At 36.3% G+C, this 22,324-nt stretch overlaps 1 protein-coding gene across 1 annotated transcript; it reads right to left on the bottom strand.

The window, feature by feature from the left end:
* Positions 1–356: 356 nt before the first annotated feature.
* LBA1 (RNA helicase) lies at positions 357–20,184 on the bottom strand. The gene is made up of 29 exons (XM_086605155.1): positions 19,373–20,184; positions 16,744–16,995; positions 16,465–16,635; positions 16,231–16,281; positions 15,977–16,069; positions 15,706–15,801; positions 15,486–15,536; positions 14,848–14,966; positions 14,015–14,123; positions 12,694–12,816; positions 12,548–12,619; positions 11,255–11,326; positions 11,078–11,144; positions 9,314–9,456; positions 9,152–9,223; positions 8,958–9,086; positions 7,852–8,007; positions 7,594–7,707; positions 7,420–7,518; positions 7,268–7,345; positions 6,977–7,111; positions 6,591–6,665; positions 6,374–6,485; positions 5,509–5,879; positions 5,362–5,427; positions 5,215–5,286; positions 1,698–1,829; positions 1,410–1,529; positions 357–1,175 (listed from the first exon to the last, which is right to left on the bottom strand). Exons 1-29 carry the CDS (start codon positions 19,958–19,960, stop codon positions 1,035–1,037), a joined length of 3,879 nt encoding a protein of 1,292 aa, XP_086461281.1. The 5' UTR covers positions 19,961–20,184; the 3' UTR covers positions 357–1,034.
* Between the last annotated feature and the right edge of the window lie 2,140 nt (positions 20,185–22,324).

Genomic DNA, 22,324 nt, shown 5'->3' with positions numbered 1-22,324 from the left:
GAATGAACAAGCGACTAAAATCAAAGTCAACAAATGTCAACACCATCACTAAAATTATTCTTATACTCGCCGTGAAGATCCAAATTGGTCAATGAGAAACAACCAGTATTCGTGCTTGCAAGAAGCATTCAAGATAATTTGCTGCTTCACCTGAAATCATACAAAGCTACTACAAGGATACCGACAAATCTCTAAAACAGCAGATACGTTGCGGCGAAGGGAAGTTGTTTCTAAGCTAGAAGCGTACTATAAGATTTTGGGAGCCCACCCTTTATTCTTTCATTAATATTTTACCTCACAAAATCCATAAAACGAAAATGGAGGAATGCAAACAAACAGGTCGTGAACACACCGTATTAACACAAAGGCCACTCATTAATTAATTACCAGTAATAATCAACAAACTGCTTCACACAGTTATATAATCAATATTTATATTACTAACAAATTACACAGTAATGCAGCCCAAAAAATATCTTCAAGACCAATTTCATTAAATCACAATGGAGTTCAAAAAACATCTCTGATCTTGAGACTGATCCACCTTTTCCTCAGCAACTGTACATAACTTGTAGTAGCAGCTGTGTATGCTATGGTGGGGTGGGTTTTCATTCCAATTCCTGTCCCGCCCACATTTTTCTGTATGTATTTATGTCTATTAATGCCAACTGACCCGCCATTTTCTACACGCCCGAGGAACTGCAGACCAGAATTCTTCGATCAGCATACATGCAATGCTGTGCCTTCATCTCCCAACTGATCTCTCAAAATAGAAACTTCAACCAGGAATGGGATTATCCTTTTGACAACTAAAGCTGTGCTGTCTTTCAAACAAGAAAATCATTAGTTGTCTGCCGACTTCAGCTTCCCGAGGTGCACATTGAATCATCTTCCGATGCTACAGAGAAAGCAAACACCTCCAAAAATGGTTATCCTTCTCCACCACATAGAGACAGATAGTCGACAAACATCAGCACAACCGAATTGCTGAACTTAAAGAATATAACCCATCCAACGGTCAGGCCCATGGTGGCTCAGCCGTTATAGTGAAGTTTATGATTTTGTGAATTTTGACCCTGCTGCTGCTGCTGCTGCTGCTGCTGAGCCTGCAGGTTTAATGGAGGCTGTGTATTGTAGTGGGTGAACGGCTGGGAGTACAGTGGATTCATTAAACCCTGTCATAGTTAAAACGGGATAAAATTTTATTATTCCAAGAATAATGTAACATAAAAATTTGAAAACATGTTATCAACCATTATTAGCATGAGATCATAAAACCAAAACATTGTTAAAATCAAAACCAGATAATTATTTCAAAAATAAATTCCTATGATCCAAAAATCTTGTCATCAATCATGATCAGCATATATTTTTCTTTAATTAATGCAACCGTAGTTAGCATATGATACCTGCGACTGAAGTTGATTAGGACCTCCAACGCCAAATTGGGTACGAGAAGATTCATCTTGAGATGGGTCAGTAAATCCAACTTGAGTAAAAAGACCTTGTGATCCATGATTCATGTAGTCCTGTCTCAAAAAAGAAGTAAATAGATAAATAAAGACAAAAACAAAAGAGAAGAAAATAGATGAAAAGAATCAGATGACACTCACAATGACAACCATTATTTTACAGATATAAGAACAGAAGAAATCCCAGAGAGTCAATAGAAAAAAGTTAAGAATATGAGAACAAACCTGAGATATGAAATCATTTCCTGTGCCCAAATGAGAGTATCCAGCCTGAGAACCTTGGTTTAAAAAGCTTCCTGGAAAACCAGCTTGTGCTCCCTGAGTAACATAATCAACACCATATCCACTCTGTGAAGCCTGCAAACGAGAGCATAACCACCATTAAAAAGCTACCATCTGCATACAACAATATTATGGAAGGCTAGAAGTGTGATGAATGCTTCTCAAAAAGTTAAACGAGAAAATAATAGGGAACATCCTTCAGAAAATCTGACAACTCGTGAAAAAATATACTGCAATGATAGAGCAAAGCTGTTAAAAGATTAACCATTAGCAGTTTATTTCTTTAATTAGCTCGGACAGGACTCGCTTACATGTACAGCGCATGCCAAACAGGTTACTGCCTCGCAGAATCGGTAAGACAGTAAAAACTGAGATCGTTAACCAAACAAAGAATTCTAAAGATGCTCCAAAATCAATACACACCTGATGCTGTAGCATAGACTACACTGTTACTCTCGCTCTCATCAGAACAGACACCTACACAAGTAACAGGGTCACGGGACACACTACAAAAGGTAAATTTACTATATTTCTGATCATGAACAGGATAGGACACATGGCTTCGCTGTTATTCTTTTGTTCTGTACTTCGTTTAAGTTTTAAAATGGTGGATTGAATTTCTTGTATTTTTTTTTTTCTTTTCTGATTACAAGAGACATCTCAGAATAGTTATTTTACTATGATATTCCAGACCCATGAATATGATGATCTACCCCAAAGAAAAATGACAAGGCTTGTATTATGAACTTCTCTTTTAGTTTCTTGCAATGCCACCACCGCTTGTCTAAACTTCAATCGCCCTGCTTTACCATGCAACACAATCCCCTCGTGTTCTATATACAAAGATCAAAAGTCATCTGAATTGGACTCAGCCCTTTGATTTTTACTAAATACTTGTTCCCTTCTGTAAATAACCATCTCTTCCTGAGCCATTTTGTTGATTACTTTAATAAAATCAAATGCACACCCTGTAGACCCCAACTTGTTGGCAGACGATCTCCAATCTACTTGCATCAACACTCGAATCCATCGATCAAAGTGCACTATCGAACTCCTCAAACAATTCTTTTCCACTCCCCACTTCATCATCATCTCCTTCATAGATGGAACCCCCATCCTCCTGATCACTGCCTTCATCACCTAATTTGTCAACTGTGTTGCTCCCTGAACCATTGATTCATGTGAATGACATACACAGCCCAACATTTCATGGGCTGTATCGTTATTTAACGTGTTTCTCTGCTCCAATTCCTTTCACAGTTAATATCTAAATTAACAATGGGGCCAACCCATTATTAGTTCTTAACCTAATATTAGTTTCAGGTATAACCCAATATCAGTTTAGCCTACTATTGGTTTCAGGTATAACCCAATATCAGTTTCAGACTTTCAGCCCAATATCAGTTTCCCCTTCCCCATCCAACTGACTTTCATTCACAGCAACGAATTAATCCTTGTGCATGGCTGACCCCCGTAAATCTACTCGGGGTGTGTTTGGTAACCAGGATTTTATGGTGGAATTCAGAATATATTTCCGAAAATTAAGAATCACCCTGTTTGGTAACCTTTTCTGCACTGGAATGGAAACCTCAAATCCCCAAAATCAAGGAATTGTAAGTTTCTATAGGGGGCAGAAACTTGAGATTTGCATATATTCAGGAATTTTAACTACTTGAAATTGTAAGTCTTGGAATTATATTTTCAATTCCAATTCCAAAGGAAAACTTCCAAACAGACCCTCATAAGAATTTCAAAATTGACTTCTATTGACACTCCAGCCAACACATCCATATTTGATCTGGTGGTTTCTCTACCATCAATAGAAAACAATCCATCTCCATCCAACATAAACAATCCCAATCATGTCAACGTAAAGAATCCCCTTGTTACTTCAGAAAATGACTTTGCCAAGTCAACCTTCCGAGCCTCACACTGATCCCACTCACCTCTGTCCTGTTTTAACATCATCAGATTCCGGTAGAACTCCTCACCAAATAAATAACTGTCTTCACTCCACAATGATTTGTGTAGTCTTCAACAAATTGCATCTATCACTCCGAACTTTCACACTTGAAACTTCTTGATATACCCCACCATTTTCACAGATGACATACCCGAAGGAATACAGATCATGATATATCCTCTTTTAATCTGTTTGGAAAAAAGCAGAAAGGAAAGATATTTCTCAAATTTGTTTTCCTTGACATCAGCAAAAACATACGTATGTCCGTCATGGTTTTTCCTCAAGAATAATAGTCTGCAATTGCTATAATCAATGGACGCCACTATATCTTTAATCCATTTGCCCCTCTTCTTCGAATACTCCACCCATAGAGTAAGACCCCAGCCTTGTTCAATCAAATTTATCCTCTCGTCACTGCCATCATGCTCAAATATCTTCCAATTTATGGTAAACCTTGTATTTCTAATCACCTGATTAGGCATTGGGCACTTCTATTTGCCAGTAGGGTTTCTGATGCACTTGCGTGCAAGTGGGATATGAACACAATGCCGAAGATCATGAACTGATTGTTTGTGAGCCACTAAAGTTGTGTGCAACAACCGGACTTGAAACCCACAAAATAGAGAAGGGAGATGACAAGTTATCGCTTGTAATCACCCTGCAAATAATAATCAAGAACACACACAAAAGGAAACCTTCCACACAAACAGAATTTATTAATCAATCAAGCAAGTATGGCCAAAGGCCTACGACTCAATATATAGACTTAAGGAAGTAATAAATTTAGATACTATACTTCAAATTCAATTTGGAAACTATAATAGCTATTCAGAATAAAAATTAACTGGTGCTAAAGACATCAACTTAGCAACCAAACCATATTCTAAGATTCCCTAGTAATACATAAACCAATATGGGAACCCTAAAATGTGCTAGTTTCTCTTCTCCTCTCAAGCTCAATGAATATGGCAAGAGAGGAAGGCTGTTCTCCAGATGTAAGATTCCTCTCAAGCTCATGAATATTGTAAAATTCACTGCCAAACTCCATAAATAATATATCCAAAAAAAAACACCATGCAAGGAATAACAAAACTGAGATAAACTGACATGCTGTATAGATGTTTAAAATTGTAAGACCCAAGTTGGGATTTAGGTTATATCAACCCCAAACGAAGCAACCAAATTTGAGACCAACCAACTGAATCTAAGTATCTAACCACCCCGACTTACAAAAGAATTTACAATTCAATTTAGGACCAACCAGGTTTGATTTTACAGTCTTGGCTTCTCAAGGTATATAAGACCTCTCAACACATAATAGGAATTATGCTAAAGTTTCCTTATTTTCGATCATATACATATGCACACAAAAAAATAACTTCTTAAATCTTATGATTTTCAACTTGATATAATTCACAATTTACTAAAAATGGAAAAATAAATTCACATTCCAATACACAATTTTACAACAGAAAATATATGTTCCGTCTATATCACCTGTGTAGAGAAATCTGCAACATTGTAAGCAACATGTGATCCCTGGCTTTTGAAGTCATCACCGATGAAATCCTGCTCAATAATAGAACTAAACGTAAGAATCATGTGAACCAACCCCATCAAAAACTGATACATGTTATTATTTACCTGAGACATGCCCCCCATAGAAAACCCATCGCGGAACGTCTGGCTCAGTCCTTGAACCGGTGGCATCTATCAAGTAACAAGATACTTTAATGACAAAACTAATCAAACAATGAATAAATTTCAAAATGAGGAAAAAACTTTGTGAACCTGAGTCATGAGTCCACTTTGAGACATTGGAGCACCAACAGATGATTGACTGTTTGGATTGTCCAGAGCAGGAAAATTGAAATTAGAGAGGTTCCCTAGGGCTTGCTGGGACCCTTGCTGATGCGAGAGATGACCACCAATAGGACCACCAGCATTGCCACGACCAGCACCAAAACCCCTTGTTCCTGCTTGAGGAACCTGTGGAACTGCTCCAATTGGTCCATGAACAGCTCCACGAGTAGGGATTGCATACGGCTGAGAATGGGGACCACCAGGAAAAGATGGAAGTGGAATGCGCGGTACAGGAAAACCAGCAGGATGCAGACCAGGCTTAGGCGCACCACTTTGTGGCCCAAATGGCATATAAGGACCTAATGTTGACACAAAAAAATAATTAATTAATCTAACCTAACAACAATACCTACCCTCAGACAAAACAAACTTATAGATTCCAACATCAATATACACGTAGGTACCATATAAGATAAGATATTTACCAATTAAACTGAATCGCGCATTAGTTTCTAATTTAGATGCTAGAACTGCCGTCTTTGATAACTTTGTGACTAATACAAGTGTGCTAACTTGTAGACTCAAACATCAATATACTCATTGGGACCATATAAGGTCAGGTATTTACCAATTAAACTGAAAAACACATTAGTTTCTAGTTTATAGGCTATGAAATGCCGCCCTTCATACTTTTGCCACTAGTATGATTCCTACATGTATGTTAACTATTGTCTTACTCGTTCAAATAAGGTGATTCCTACATTTATGTTAACTCTTGATTACTCATTCAAATATAAGGTAACACCAGTACATGGACATGAACTACATGCTAAATTGCTAGTCAACAACACACCTTTAGAGCGACCTCTTTTATCAGCATTTGGACTAGAACTAGCAGGGCCGTAATTATCATTAGGCACAATACCAGGTCCACTACCAAAGAAGAATCTGCGATCATTGTAAATCTGTTCAAACAATCATAAGCACCATTAGTAAAAACTAAACATTTCCAGGGGAAAAAAAAAAAAACCAATAATAATGCACCAGGTTGTATGTTTCAGGTGTCATACCTTTTTTGGCTTTTGAAATTGAACCATACTCTGCTTCAAGTTGTTCAGTGGTCCTTCTACCAAGCACTCATGCTCCTACAGAGATGCAACCATCAGGACATAGACTAACAGTTCACATGAACGCGCAATACTTTGTAGCAAGGACAATCCTTTTCAGCTTACACAAGTTACATCTAATGATCTTAGGTGGCATAAACTACTGGATCCTACGTCCCCAACCCTTAAGTTGCAAGAGTATCGCAATTCCATGCCATTTCAATCATTCAGGAGAATTTTTCATACTGATGATTATCAGTTATTATATTTTTTGTACAATGAAGATGATTACTATTGAATCAGGAACATCCAAATAGACTGTTAAAATGACTGCTCGTTACTCCATATACCTTGTAATGAGTCAATAAGCTGTTCCAAAGTGGCTGCTTGCTCAACACCTTAGGGTTCCCCAAGACAACAATACCATAGCGAGCTCGTGTCAGAGCGACATTCAGCCTTCGCGGATCATTAAGAAATCCAATACCCTGAACAGTTGAACCAATTAAAAACATATGCAAATGGAAATCTGACTTAACACTAACCAATAAAAATCAAGCAGACAAAGAAAAGCAAAATTTGCAAACGTTCTTTGCAAATTTAAAACTTCATCTCGAGCAAACAAGTGATGTGAATCAGCCAACCTGATGTTCATTACTTCTCACGCAAGACAAAATAATGTAATCTTTCTCTCTTCCCTGAAATGAGTCAACGCTTGCAACCTGGAAAACGAGAAGAACATGTCATAGCAGCAAAAACGGTATATGCTATATATATGTTAAGTTAAAAAAGTAACCTCTATTTCCTTGTAAAGCTGTTGCCTGAGAGCACCATTCCTTGCCATATAATTCACAATGTATGCCCGCTGACCCTCATAAGGTGTTATGACTCCAATCTGACATAGACACAAACATGAACCACAGAAAGTAGAAGATCAACAAAACTAGTAAATGATTACAATATCAATTACCTGATTAGGAACAACACCACTCCTCAAGAAGGTGGTTACGATTTTTTCAACATTTGCCGCCTCAGTTCTGTTCAGATACGAGGTTCCACTTGCACTAATCTCCTCTTGGCCCATCTATAATAGTGAAATCTTAGAACAGTAGAGAAATAAAGGGGACAGAAATTTACAAAGGAAAATAGAAATTCATATCTCGGTATAATGCAAATGATCATAATAACAAGATAAAATATTAAACAACAAACGATTATTTAAAATTACCTGGACATAAAAGAACATGGGACGGTTAGGGACCGGCCAAGGGAAATCAATGCCAGAAGATTGCCTTTCATTGATAGTCACACCATTCTGCAGTGTCCCTTCATAAAAGCTATTAGAGGGGAATTCTGATAGGGATGGATGCATACGATATTGAACCTGCAGTAGAGAATCTGTGAGTGACAAAAAGTGTAAAGGAATGGAATGCACGGACCAATAAAAGAAAACGGAAGCAAAACATGATTACAAATGTAAGTACGAAGGGATGGTGTGACGCCATAGAGAATCTGTTTAAACAAAACATGAAATGAAATGGACGCTAAAAGCCTCTAATGATGAAGGAAACTGCAGGGTGGGGGGGGGGGGGGAGCAAAATCACGCAACTGTTCCACAAACAATAAAGAAACTTGGATAACACTATACTGAAACATCTAGCAGATTTTAGACATATAACACCTACATATAGACATAGCTAAGACACAGGAAATACAAACACGGACCAGGAATTACAAATGGACAGACACAAGCATAACTTACTCTCAGGTTCTACACATACAAAAAAGTAAATTGCAATGTGAAAAGCGTTACTTTTTATTATATTTCCCTAGTACTCTTTGTCTAAACTACTATTTATTCTGTTCTAAGTACTTCTAACAGATCTTCAATTACCAATTTAAACAAAATAACCTAACAGACTGTTTTCTAGGCCTTTCCCCAGCCAATAAAGGGATGCTAGCGTTACTGATATACTCTAGAGTGTAAAGCTTCACCTCTGTAAAAGAGTAGGGTTGACTTGGCCACAGTTTGTGATCTCAAACAAAAAAGATAAAATTTAGTATTCCTACTTCGTCATGCAGAGCAGAAATCTATTTTCTTTTTGATTCATCTCTTCACATTCATAGTAGTTTATTATCATATGACTTTCAGTTGTCAGATGATTTCTTCTTTTTCTTTTTCAAGGCGATACTCTTGAAGCTCGCATTTTCAGCATTCCATAAATGTGAAGATATGAATAGAATAATTACATCATCGATTCTATTAGCTAAGCGAATTGGTAGTTGCATTAATAAACAGGCCCATTAATCAACCAATACACAGTGTTAGCATACCTGCAACCTAAAAGGTTTCACACCAAGGCAAACAAGGCGCTCAAATAGTGATTGAGCGAGCCCAGCACGAGCAGCCTTCTTGCACATGATTACTGGACCAAGCTGGCAATGGTCACCAACAAGAACAACCTATACAACAAAAACTTAATTAAGAGACTGAAATGAAAACAATGATAAGTGAGTTCTTGAAATACCTGTTTCACCCCAAGTACCAAAGGAATAAGGCACTCAGGTTCAGTTGCTTGAGTCGACTCATCGATAAGAACCTGGTAAGCAGAATATCAGATACGATTGAATCAGCATTAAAAATGGTATCATTTTGCAGAAAATTGCAATCATCATATATACTTATCAACCTGGCGGAATCTAAAATTTGCCAAGCGAGGATCTCCAGCACCAACACATGTGCAACAAATGACGTCAGCACTCTGAGATATCTCCCTCTCGGTAGCCCTTTTCAGAGCTTTGTACTTCTTTTCATCACTACTTGAAAGCTCTCCTGTAACAGCAAGACGAACAAATAATTATTCACTAAACATCTTTTTTTCCAAGCAAGTGCTCGAGAAGTATACAGACAGATGTACATACACAAGTAACTAAGTGCATTTCAAATTTCTCTTTAGATTCTGTGTGATTGGAAGGTCGGTCACTATGTTGCATGGGTATGGATACGAGTGTCCAATTTAGACACCGAACGGAGATTCTGACACGGCATGGTCTAAAACATCAGATTTGTGGACACAGCTAATTTTTTATTTAATTAAAAAAATATATATAACAGAAACTATTTGAGAAGATGGTTACAGAAAATATAAGTTAAATTTTGTAGTTACAGGATTTCAATCCTAATATTTTATGTTTCTTTGGGTCATATCTTATTTAAGGTACATTTTCCTCCACCTCTTCATTTAGAAGTGTCAATGTCATATCTGAGTCGTGTGTCCGGCACAAAATATGAAGTACCACGCAACAGAGACTCAGTGATGATAGCAAATGAATTTTCAGGAGGAACTTATTGCTCTTTCCAACAAATTGCTAACACAAAAATGTTACTTGTACTTCAATTCTGCCAAATGAGTTTAAAAATCAATTACAATGTTAATGGTAAAAGTTAGTTTTAAAATCTAAGCAAACAACTTCACGAAGAAAGATACTCTGACATTTTTTGTTCAATACGGAAAATGACTTTCATTAAATTTAAGTAAAATAAGTTTCCTGGAAATGTGATGGACTTGCCAGGAAAAAAACAAACAAGAAGAAAATTACATGTTCTACGTAGTCCCCAACACTAGAACAGGAAAGGCAGTGATCTAACAACTTACCCATACAATTCTTTTTCTAACTTTACCACTAAAAATATATACCACAAAACAAGGAAGGGCGCAACAGTAGATGGAAACCAAGAGTCATTATTGTTGAGAAATCTTATTCTTACTATGATACCACATGATCGAATAAAAAACTTGTCAATTCAGGTACACAGTTCAAATACCAGCAATAATAGGCTAACTCATCAATGACCCAATTGTTAAAAACCCTAATGTTCCATTAGATCTAACCATCCATTCAATGAAAATGTGCACTTCAACTCTAACATGCTCAGCATAGCTTGTAATCCTACCTATAAAATATTTCCCCAAGCCAATGGTCCTCCAAACGAAAAATACAGATATTACCGGAGCTTAATGTAAAAAGAAAACAAACGGATGCAACTTAACGTGTTAACATTTTTGGTTATCTTGTGGTAGATATTCCTATCACCAAACTCACAGTTTTTCTCCTCCGTAAAAGAAGAGATATATCATTTCAATCCATCCAATTAAAAGGAGAGTTGTAGGATGAGATATCCTATACAATTTAAACTAAAAACGATGCATTTCTCCTTTTCAAACTTTAAACTAAAATTTTGTAGTGTTTGAAACAAGGATTATTCTAGGATGTGGCTATATCTTAACAGCCAAACCCCCTCTCTTTTGAAAATCAATTAAGGAAATATGATGTATCAAGCAGGGTTATCATATAATACCACATGAATCAATATGAACTTCTCAAATTTTTTAAGCCTGCATAAACCAGTAACCATTACAATGAATGACAGCCACAAGAAACCAAAATTGCACCTTGTTCATCTTTTAGTTGCTGCAGCTTATGCAGTTCACTCTTTTCAGATGTATCAAGATGCCGAACCTGCACCAAACAATTGAATAGTTCTAACAATATTCATATCAAAAAAGTAAAACTGCAAATGAAATCATATACAGAATTTCTATATTAAAACAAGTATCATCCCACCCAACCTGATAATGCAGCGTCAAATGCTCAACAGGAGAGCTCACAGCTTCCCTTGATTTGGCGCAAAGCCTGACAACCTAAAAGGCGGAGGTTACAATTTTTCAGTTGAACATTAAATTCAAAACCATATGATACGACATAAAGAGCCTCACGATGGACTTAAAATAATAGTTAACTTTCAACATATCAATTATTGACACAAAAGCTGCTTGATTATTAAATATTAAAAAATCGTCAAAATGCTATTGAGCAAATGTAGGACTTCAAAAGAACCACCAACACCCCTATTTTGTATCGAGGCAAACCCACATTGCTCTATAGAAGGGAGATGCCTGAGATGACCTATCATAGGTTTAATTAAGACCAAAAGTAGAAGCTTTGAACACTTTATGTGAACTGAGCTTCTCTACTCACTGTACATGTAACTTTTACAGTAATACGAATTCCATCTTATCTAGCAAAAATTAAAAAGTGAAAATGCTATCGAAGGGATGGTTGGGGAAGGAGAACCAAGAAGGAAACTTTTTTCTATAACCAAATGATCGTTAGTGTGCAAAACACTATACTCGCAGGGCCTAGACGAGGCACAAGGCAGTGTGTTTCTAAGTAACACTATGACCCCATTGGCACTCCCTTTTTTTTGGATTTGGACGGGGGGTTGCAAATTGGTCGCCTTGACCTCCTTGACAACATTGGCAAAATGGACAAGACCATGCATATAAGCAAACAGTTCGTGTTAGATCAAGACAAGACTGACAGTATCACAACTTAATACATTCAATAGACAGGTAACTTCAAGATAAATCAATAGGTTAAGACATTGTATACCACTAATGACTTCTAAAGATCTAAGCTCTTCAGTTCTGAAATTACATATAACACTTTCAAATTAATAAATGCTGCCATGTCGCAGTAAAAGAGCACTCCAGAATGCCACTAGATGAGAAATTCATACAAACTCCTAAATGGACATAATACAAGAAACCTAGTTTAAACATGGAGAACAGTTTTTTGACGAATATGACATAATAGAAATTTAATTAGCAAGGACCTGTCAAAACTGAAAGTGAAAGCAATGATAAAACTCTTAGCAAAGACGTAAAAATTTAAACAATAAAATGAACAAATCTTAGGATTCTAAGTGGATATTCTCAACCCAAAACATGCATTCGAGTACTATTCATCAATAACTCTACCAAGAAAGAAAATAAAACTATCCTATATTCGGCTAAAGGACAAGAAATAGAACACTTCAAGTATATAGAAAAAGGGATGTCTAACGGTCAAGTGAAACATACCTTCAACCCGGTCGCACTGATCTTCTCTGCAAGTTGGTCAACAGCCACGTTACTTGGAGCACATACCAAAACCTACAAAACAAACCAAATTTTAATCAATAAATACCAAATGATCAATCACACCCACAAAAACAGAATATATTCACCTGTCCTTGGCCTTGTTTAGCCATGTGGTATACAATGGCTGCAGAGGTGACAGTTTTCCCTGTGCCAGGAGGGCCTTGTATTAAGCTTATTGGCTTCTGTAGAACACTCTTCACAGCAAAAACCTGCCAATAGGTTTTAAAACCATATAATATCCTTACATGAAAAAAAAAAACACTAAAATAAGAAAAACAATAAACACACACAACACACACAAAAACCAAGAGAAGGCAAATCTATGTAGAAGCATAAAAGATCATCCAAATTTAACATGGGTAAAGTACATTTTCTACAATCTTGGCAATCACATGGCTTTCAACGATTAAGCCATCGTCGGGTTAGCCTCATTTATGTCTGGGCGCAAAATTGTTAACCTAAAACTAAACATAACAGTGACTCATGGATACAGTAGTTGGTAAGAATAAAATTTTCTATACTAGGTCCTAATTAGTTTCTAGTCTTGGTTTCCTTCTCCTAGTAGTGTTGTTCCCACCCATTACTTTCCTGGGTCAAGAACTTGTAATTCTTAGTTTCCCACACGAAATGGTTCTTGTCCTGTGTGCCGTACTATAGAAAATAGTAACTATTCTTAAAAAACGAAAATTTAGGATCAGATTTGGTAAACAGCCTTGGTTTTTTGGAACTGAATCGTCGGTGACCTATATATAATCTTCTTCCAGCCAAGCCTGCTCAAGGGGAATCTGCACCGTATTGCATCAATTACAGTTGGCTGGTGGATGTCCTTTCTCATTGGCATACAAATGTCATTCTGCTACGGGGCAGTGAATTGCAATTTAATACCATTCATGATTATGCATATACGGTTAGAATGAAACAAACACGAGGCGCCAATCTTTTTGGGGTAGTGTTGGCGGATATAAGGAGTTTTGTAGTTAAATGAGGGTAAATTATGTACGAAGATTCTTAAATTGGGTGTAAGCTGGTGATAGTATTTGCAGTTTTTTTAATGTTTCTTGTACTTGTACTTGATAAGATGAAATTCACTAGCGATAAACAAAGGATAAAGTACAAAACTAAAAGATGCGGCAATTCAATCTCTCCAAAAGTGAAATCTCAGGGCCTATCTCACTCCTTCCCAGCTTGATATGGAGATTTTACACTATACTGGATGAATGCATTTCCAATATCCTAGAACTGCTAATAAAAAAAAAAAAAGACTTTTACAAGATTTCAATACAACATAAACATGTAAAGATGTGCCAGCAACCAGCCAGTGATAAGCAATATAGTTTTGATTTTCGAAACAAACCGAAGCTCTATTGCAAATTATGAAATACATTAACACTAGGAATAAGAATATACTTGAGAAGCATTGAGTTCTGGAAGACCCGGTGCACCAAAACGGCGAGGTAATGCGTTACGAACAACCTGGACCTCCACTTCATGTCCCAACAAGTGATGATATATGTACCTAAGTGAAACACATACTTCAATAGACTGATAATAAAGGACAAAAAGAATCAACTTCAAGAATGTGCCTATAAGGATTGCATTATTCGATCTATAAGAAACTTAGACAACACCATACAGCTCTAGATAATATCCAGAGAAAGCAAATGCGTGAGAAATACCAAGGTCATATGTTTAGCTGGAATGTGAATTAAGTAAATCTAAAACTTGCATGGGAATGTATTTCATTTAATTCACCACTGTGTAGTATTAAGCACTCAAAGTCTCAAATACCAACTTTTCTCACGGCCATATGGTTCTCAGCACTAAATATTGACTGTCAACCCCTTTATACAAAGATCCTTGGTCATCTTTCAATAATAATAGACCAAGACCTTTTGTCTGACTCTCAATCCTTAACCTGGTCTCTTACAGGTTACAGCTTAAAGTGAATCATCTAATAAACCCTGAGCATGGGATGTCATTCATTACAAACATTGTATAGCATGCAGAGACATGCAGTGATACAGTCATACAGATGTTTTCTGGTGGACATAAATTTAATCATAGATTGAAAAAGGAAAAAAAATGTCTAAGCTCAACCAATTTTGCAACATAAAGTTGACACTTTATATAACCAAATTATTGTAAAGATGCCTACATATTATTTCTCCATACTATATTACAAGAAGAATGGCATATTCACCAATTAACTTTTCCATAGTGTATAAAAGTAGATAACTCACCCACTGACACTCGTTTCATCCACAGCAAAAGTTTTCATTGCTCCCTGCATTCGGTCAAAACTTGTGCTCTTCCAGACAAAATCTACACTAAACCCATGGTTACAATCCACAGGAACACCCTGTATGTAAATTGGAAACGTGTCAAAACAGCTAGTTCACCAAAATCAAAAGGTGTGTTTGATTGCTCAAGGTTATTTTTTCAAATTCTGCTTACTGGCCAATTCATGAAAATACAAGCGTAAAAAAACAACTTCTCCCTACCTTTAAGAAAACTTTTTGAGAGATAAATTAAGGAACTTGTAATAAATCGTTTTCTAAGAATTCCTTGAAGGTGATAGAGAATTCTCTAGTATGCATTTAATAGTCGGTTCACAGCAAAAGTCATTTGAGCAATCAAACATACTGGGACAGCAATCTGAATACTAAAAACCAAAATACTGAAAGGAGTATAAAATGTGATTTCATGGAGTGGCTAAACCACCGGTATATTGCAAATTTTCTTGAAAATTATGGATACCAGTTCTCCATTCTTTTTTCTTTTTCTCTTTTGGATAAAGGATGCCAATTTTCTGAAATGAAATTCCGACAATTTCACGGGCCTTGTATCAATTCAAAATTACAATAGTAACAAAACATACCTGACTAGCACGAAGCTCAAGTGCAACTTCCTCTTGTGCTGTTAGCTTAATCTGAAACAACATACCAATGCAAGATGAACAAAATACTTCACAATTAACAAGCTATATAGAAAAAGAAAAGATAACCATCCACAGCCACTAAAATCCCACAAAGATGTAATTATAAAACCTAATCATTGAAAGCAAGCATAAAAATATCTCAGCATACATAAAGACATACCACATGCCCAACTGATTGCCAAGCTGGATGAGCTGCATCACCTGAATACCGAAGTCGTAACTCATCACCAGGGACAAGCCGCAACTCATTATCTTCCTACAAATACCATAACAACTCATGGATCAATAAATATAATAAAAATAAACGAAATATAGCAGGTAAGAGTAGAAGCCTGGAACAAGAAGTGCTTAATAATATCCACTTAAAATTATTACAATAGTAGCATATACCCAATATTATCCAAACAACAAGCAGAAACAGATAACCACACCTTTGGAAATACAAAGTACGCAATACGTTTCTTGTTAAGGCCAATATCCCAACGAATCGCAAGATTATCTTTGCTTTGTGACTCTTTCATCATCTATAACAAATAAAAATCACCAAACCTTTCAAACGAAGTAGATTAAGAAAAAGCAAGAAGTTCAAAAGTTTTCTGCAAGAAGCATACGCTTAATATGATATCACACTCTACAAGCAAAACCTCATAATGAGACAGTAATTGCATCTAGAAGGATCACATACCTTATCGTAATCTGCTTCAAGCTTAACAAGTGGAGCAAATACATTTTGATACTGCAAAGAACAAAAGAACCAGAAACTTTCTGTTAGAACAAGCCAGCATATCAATGTATAGTACTTTATCACCACCACTTCTGCACAACAAAACTAAAAAATACAACAGCCAACAACAATGGACATAACAAAAGGAAGCACTCAATAAACTCAGAGATGGCTTCTTATAAAATATTTGAATACCTGATATGCATCTTCATACTTCAAAGCCACAGGCTGAGGCTCATCATCCACGCCAGGCTTCTCCAGGTCTTCCAAAGAAGCATCAGGGTTTGTCTTCCAAAGCTCTTCAACCTTATTAATTTGTTGAGCACTGATTTGGCGTGCTCTTAACTGTTCCTGTTCAGTTGGAATCTGCAAAAGTTCAGCCCGTGAGCCACTTCAACACAATCAAGTGCATATTTGTCCTTATAAATCACTAATCAAATATGAAAAAGAAACTTTTAGAGGAACTAAACAAACCTTAACAAGCCATTGCAAGAAACATCTATCATCGATAAGGGGACACCACTGACTTAGGTCCCAATTCATGTCCTTCAATGCATTAACACTTAAACAGGGTTCTCTGCAAAGGAGCACGACAACACTCTCTGTCTTGGCAGAAATAAATCCAAGAAGAAACACATTTCGGCAACCACAGTTATAACATTCAAGGATGGTTTCTCCCAGAGGACTGTCTTTGTGGAGACACACTTCCTTGTGCTTCGCACGAACCTACATACATCATTCAACCATAACATGATCAAGGAAAGTAATCAAAAAACACAAAACGACTGGATTTCAATCGGATAAATTACTCATAAAAAAATAATCTGCTAAATGGGGAAAAAAGTGAATCGAGTTCAACAATTGAGACTATTAACTTTTCAACTCTATTTAGTATGAGACACTTCTACAGCTTTTGCAGATTATGACTGGTAAATAAAACGGTTAGAGTAAGTAATCTAAAAACGCAAACTGAAAGACAGATAAACCAAATTAAATAATGAAGAACTCAAACATAACCACTGGACAAAACAACGGCTCATATTTTAGTTGATTCTAGTTTTTCCCAAATACCAATAGGAGTCTACACGTAATTCAAAAAGGAAAAAACAAGAGCAGTCTTGCCTACACAGTTGTTTGCAAACAAAAGATCATCTGTGTGGAGGCTTCTACATGAACTCGTCTCACCTATGTCGAAGTTTTCTTCTTCCTTTCAGGATATGCCATCATTACGTTCAATCGAGATAGATAGAACAATTAGGTTCCTCTTCAAGTGAGAAAGTGACCTTTTTTATATTAGGTCTATAAGAGACTAAGAGTTTACAAAGATGCCCTTGGGCTTGGTTTTTATTAAACAAAGAATGAAGGTGGTGGTGGTAGCAAGTGAGCTAACCTTTTTTCTTCTTCAAACTCTTCTTGGTAGCTGCTATGATACCAAATAGAGATAGATGGAACAATTAGGTTCCTCCTTGAGTTAGAGAGTGGCCCCTTTATATATTAGGTCTATAAGAGACTAGAGTTTACACAGATGCCCTTGGGTATTACATGTGCTCTTAAGACTAGTAAGTATTGTGTACAACACGTGCTACTAATACTAGTAAATAGTAACTCCCATGCGTTCTAACGTGTAAATTGAACTTTCAACTTCCATGAAGATTCAAAAAATCTTATGCATGCTTGCTACAACTTTTCGAAGATTTAAAGAGACACTTCAAGGACACATAAAAGGAAGACGTTAAATCCTATAATTTTGAAAGAACTGAACTCCTCAAACAAGGAGACTACCGTTTTCTTATAAACCACATCAAGGCGATAAGAGGTGATTGGCAAAAAAAAATTGATGTGAAGCACTAAAAGATATTAAGGTTGAAGAAGACAATTATAGTTCCATCTATTGCTGTTGTTCACTCGTGGGTTGTCAATTTTTCTCTCAAGAGGTCATGGCACGGAAAATTTGATACACTAAAATTACATGCTTTCAGCAGAGACAAAATGAAAAGCAGCACATTCCATCTGAAAGCTTTACATCAAGATAGGGGAGTTATGACTGGGTATGTGAAGGTCTGACAGTTTTATGGCTTAGTAAACCATTCTCCAATGGTGGAATTATTATGTTTCTAATTTCTTACATGTCGTCTTTGTCATGATAGAAGTTTATCTAATAGCTTGATAGAAACAAAGCCAATAACACATTTATTTAGTAGTAACCCCCATGTAGTATTTGTTAAACAATACAAGGCCTAGCCCTAGCTAGAATCACCAGTTCAAACATAAATATGTTTTAACATTAGTGATTATCTTGAAGTCTAAAATAAGGGGAGGGAGATGGGCCTCATCCTCAATATCTTAGCATTTTCTAAAAACAATTAGTTTGACGTCCATGGTATGGTGATATGTTTAAGTAGCTACTATTTTAATTGTAAAGTGGCTAAAACAAAACATGAAACACAAATGCACTTCTACGGAAGAGGGGGGAAAACAGAGAAATCCATAATCCAATAGTCTTCAATTGGAAACTCGCATTCACCCCTTTGGATCTATTTTACAATTCTTTTATTATGTTAGAATAAACGTCGTCAACCAAGTGACTCGGAATTTATTATGTAAAAGTGACAATAACTCAATTCACTCCCATGGCAGTACAATATGTACACAGTACACAACTAGTGATATTCTAGAAGTCTAAAAATGGGGAGGTAACATAAGTCATATCCATCCTCAAATCTATTTAGCTTTCCAAGGAACTTTTTCAACATTACTGTGACTGCCCTTCGGGCTCATATCAGGTCAATGGAACCATAACATGTTTACAGAGAGTTACCTATCAAATTTTATCAGTTTATCCAACTCTTTCTTGGGAAAAAAGCAAATAAAACAAGTATCTTACTAGTACACGTCAACCAAGTGACTCAGAATTTATATTACAAACAAGTGACAATAACTCAATTCATGCCCATGGCAGTATAATATGTTTACAACTAGTGACCTAGAAGTCTAAAAAAGGAGAGTAAATATACTTCTCATTTAAAAACTAACATTTAACAATAACTACAAAAAACAAAATGCAACATTTCACATATCTATTTTTATTTTTTTTAAAACATACCAAATGATTGACGATGTGCGACCCGGAAGTATTCCCTCTAGAATTACAAAACCATTTCCTACACGATGGAACATTACACCTAACAACACAAGCAGGATTCTGCACACCACAATACCTACAAGCATGTTCCGTACCACCAACACCAACACCACCAAAACTATTATTATTCTCTTCATCACCCGTCTCTTCAAAATTCAACCCACTCATTCCCGTCACCAATCCATCCACATGATTATTATTATTATTATTATTACTATTATTACTACTACTACTCCCTCCACGTGCCTTTTTCGGTGTGGACACGTCAGCAGTAATTAGAATAGGATCTGATGATGACGTGGATGTTGATTGAGGAGGTGGGGCCCAAACAGATGATGAGGGAGGTTGTGATTGTTGAGGAGATGATCTGATTGGTTGAGAAAGTTGGTCATGGAATGGAGGGTAGTTAACGAAATCATTTATTCCTTCTTCTTCTAATTCATCTTGGGTGTTGAATTCGAGGAAAGTGTAAGTGTCGTCGTGTCCCGTGTCGGGTTGTGAAGCTGTTTCGTATAAATTGTTTATTACTACTGCTTCGGGTCCTGACATTTTTTGAGAACCCTAATTTCTAGGGTTAGGGTTTGTGTCAATTTGGGAAAAAATGAAGAGAGATAATATGAGGAGAGAGAGGGGGGTTTAATTGAAATGAAAAGAAGTGTGGTTTGTTGTTTGTTTTTCTAATTTATTTATATTTTTGGTGACGTCATAGGAGAGAGAGAGAGAGAGAGTTTTGACGGGGAGATGAAAGAGTGAGTTGTGCTGATGATGTGAGATGGGAAACGCAAGAGATGACGTCCTTAAGTAAAATGTATTTAACAGCGGTTATGTGTAGGTGTGCAAGTGAAAACATCCACTTTCTCCTAATTATGGCACATCCACACACACGATTCAATAGTTGTATGGTACATGAAATGAAATCATATTGTTTTTGTAAGTTAAAAAATAAAAATAAATAAATAAATCGCTAACAACATATACTAGTATACTGCATTGCAGTGTGGCGTGAGCATAGTATATCATTTATTTGGCTCTCCTTTATATATATATATATATATTATATTTATTTAATTATTTCCACGGCTTGTCTCTCGATTTGCCTATCGATTTCTATATATCTCGCACTAATAAGAGGAGTTGTATACTTGTATACATTCCCACGTTAACCTCACTAACAATTTATTGATATTTTAATCCCAAGAAAAAAAATGTGTTTTTTTCCCAAACAATTTAATTTGTGAAACTGCATTGTGGGCTGTCTGACTGCATTTTTACTTGCGCAAGATTAATATAGTTTCCTACGACTTCCAGGAAATGGTAAGAAAATGTTACAATTGAAGATGCTCCTAGGAAATAACAACTTTTAAAACCATAGAATGACTAATGTACTATTCCAGCTAAGTAATTGGGTCTGCAGTATATGCCCACAAAGACATATCAAGCACCTCTAGCTAGTACATAGTTGCAAAGGAAAAAAAACATGTTGCAAGTACAACCATTTCTACAAATTGAAGAAGAAAGTTCAATCAAAGGTTTACTTCAGAGTGCACATACGCATGAATGTTTATGGATCATAATCAGTATCAAGGCCAAAAACCGAACACAATATTGAGACAATTTTATTGATAGATAAAGTTTTGTCAAAGAAATCCATGATCAACAACTTATGAAGATCCAATAATACATCAAAGACAATTAAAACACTCAACATTGAACTACAAATATAAATATCATACAAAATTGATCATAAAAGAGGCCGAAACGATGCCGACGCTAACTAAGTTTGACATTACAACTTAAGGAAAACAAACTCTTTAATGAAAATTTCGACATAACCTCCTTTGTATTTTCAATATTAAATCATAAAAAACCTGTCATGTCTAAAAATCATTAAACCTATCATATTACTAGAAGAACCAAAATAACAACATCCCAAAGGTTCTAAACTACTATACATATAACAAGTTGCACAGTTATTGACTTTACAAACCGCTTCAACTCAACTCAAAAGACACAGAGAGGGGGCTAGCAAAAAGTCCAAACAACTATAATATAAAAGGCGGTAGTTGAAGTGACAAAATCCATCTGCGGCAACCATCCAAAAATGTCCTCATTATACATTACTTGTGGAAGAACCTCGCATAAATCCAAACAAAAAAATTAAGCATGATAACGACAGTAAATATTCATTTATGAGAAATATATAATATCTTGATGAAGTGAATTTGCAAACAATATAAATAGAAATAAAGGTAGAAAGATGAATACTACATACCGAGATAAAAACAAGAAAATAACATTTCAACTATAAGATTTTCCTAGAACATCAAATGGTTGAAGCAGACAAGTGCAACAAACGATTCTCCTCTTGCAATCGGCCTTTAAGACCAACACATTTTCCAATCTTTTGAAGTCTTTCCAAAAAGAACATAGGGCCAAATGCCATATCATACAACTTTCTTGTGCGAGACAAAGCAACAAAAGTCAAACCGAGGCTTTCCCTTTCACCAATATCTACCACAGCCCGATCAAGAGTGAGGCCTTGACTCTTGTGAATTGTTATCGCCCAACATAGTACTAGGGGAACCTAAATGCGCTAGCATGAAGCATTACCTGACTTCCAATTTGATGTCTGTGGAGTAATAGGTATTGTATTAGAATCTGGACGGAACCTAGCACCACGATAGTGGTCGAAGTCAACCATAACAGCAAAAGGTATATCTTATGGTGATTTGTGACCATTTCGTAAACAATATCTACAATGCGGTGCCCATTGCACCATTAACCGATCCATTTGTGGTGGCAATGTTTGAACGAAGCATAACGTGCACCAAGTGATAGACCACAGAACTTTCTCCAAGCTTTTGCATCATCCGACGAAGCGCTTGGTAGCGGTCTCACAATTATTTAGTGATA

This window comes from Coptis chinensis, chromosome 1 (genome assembly GCF_015680905.1).
Source record: "Coptis chinensis isolate HL-2020 chromosome 1, ASM1568090v1, whole genome shotgun sequence".
Classification (NCBI taxonomy): Eukaryota; Viridiplantae; Streptophyta; class Magnoliopsida; order Ranunculales; family Ranunculaceae; genus Coptis; species Coptis chinensis.
Note: the sequence above shows the minus strand (reverse complement) of the source record. Positions and strands in the feature narration are given on the sequence as shown.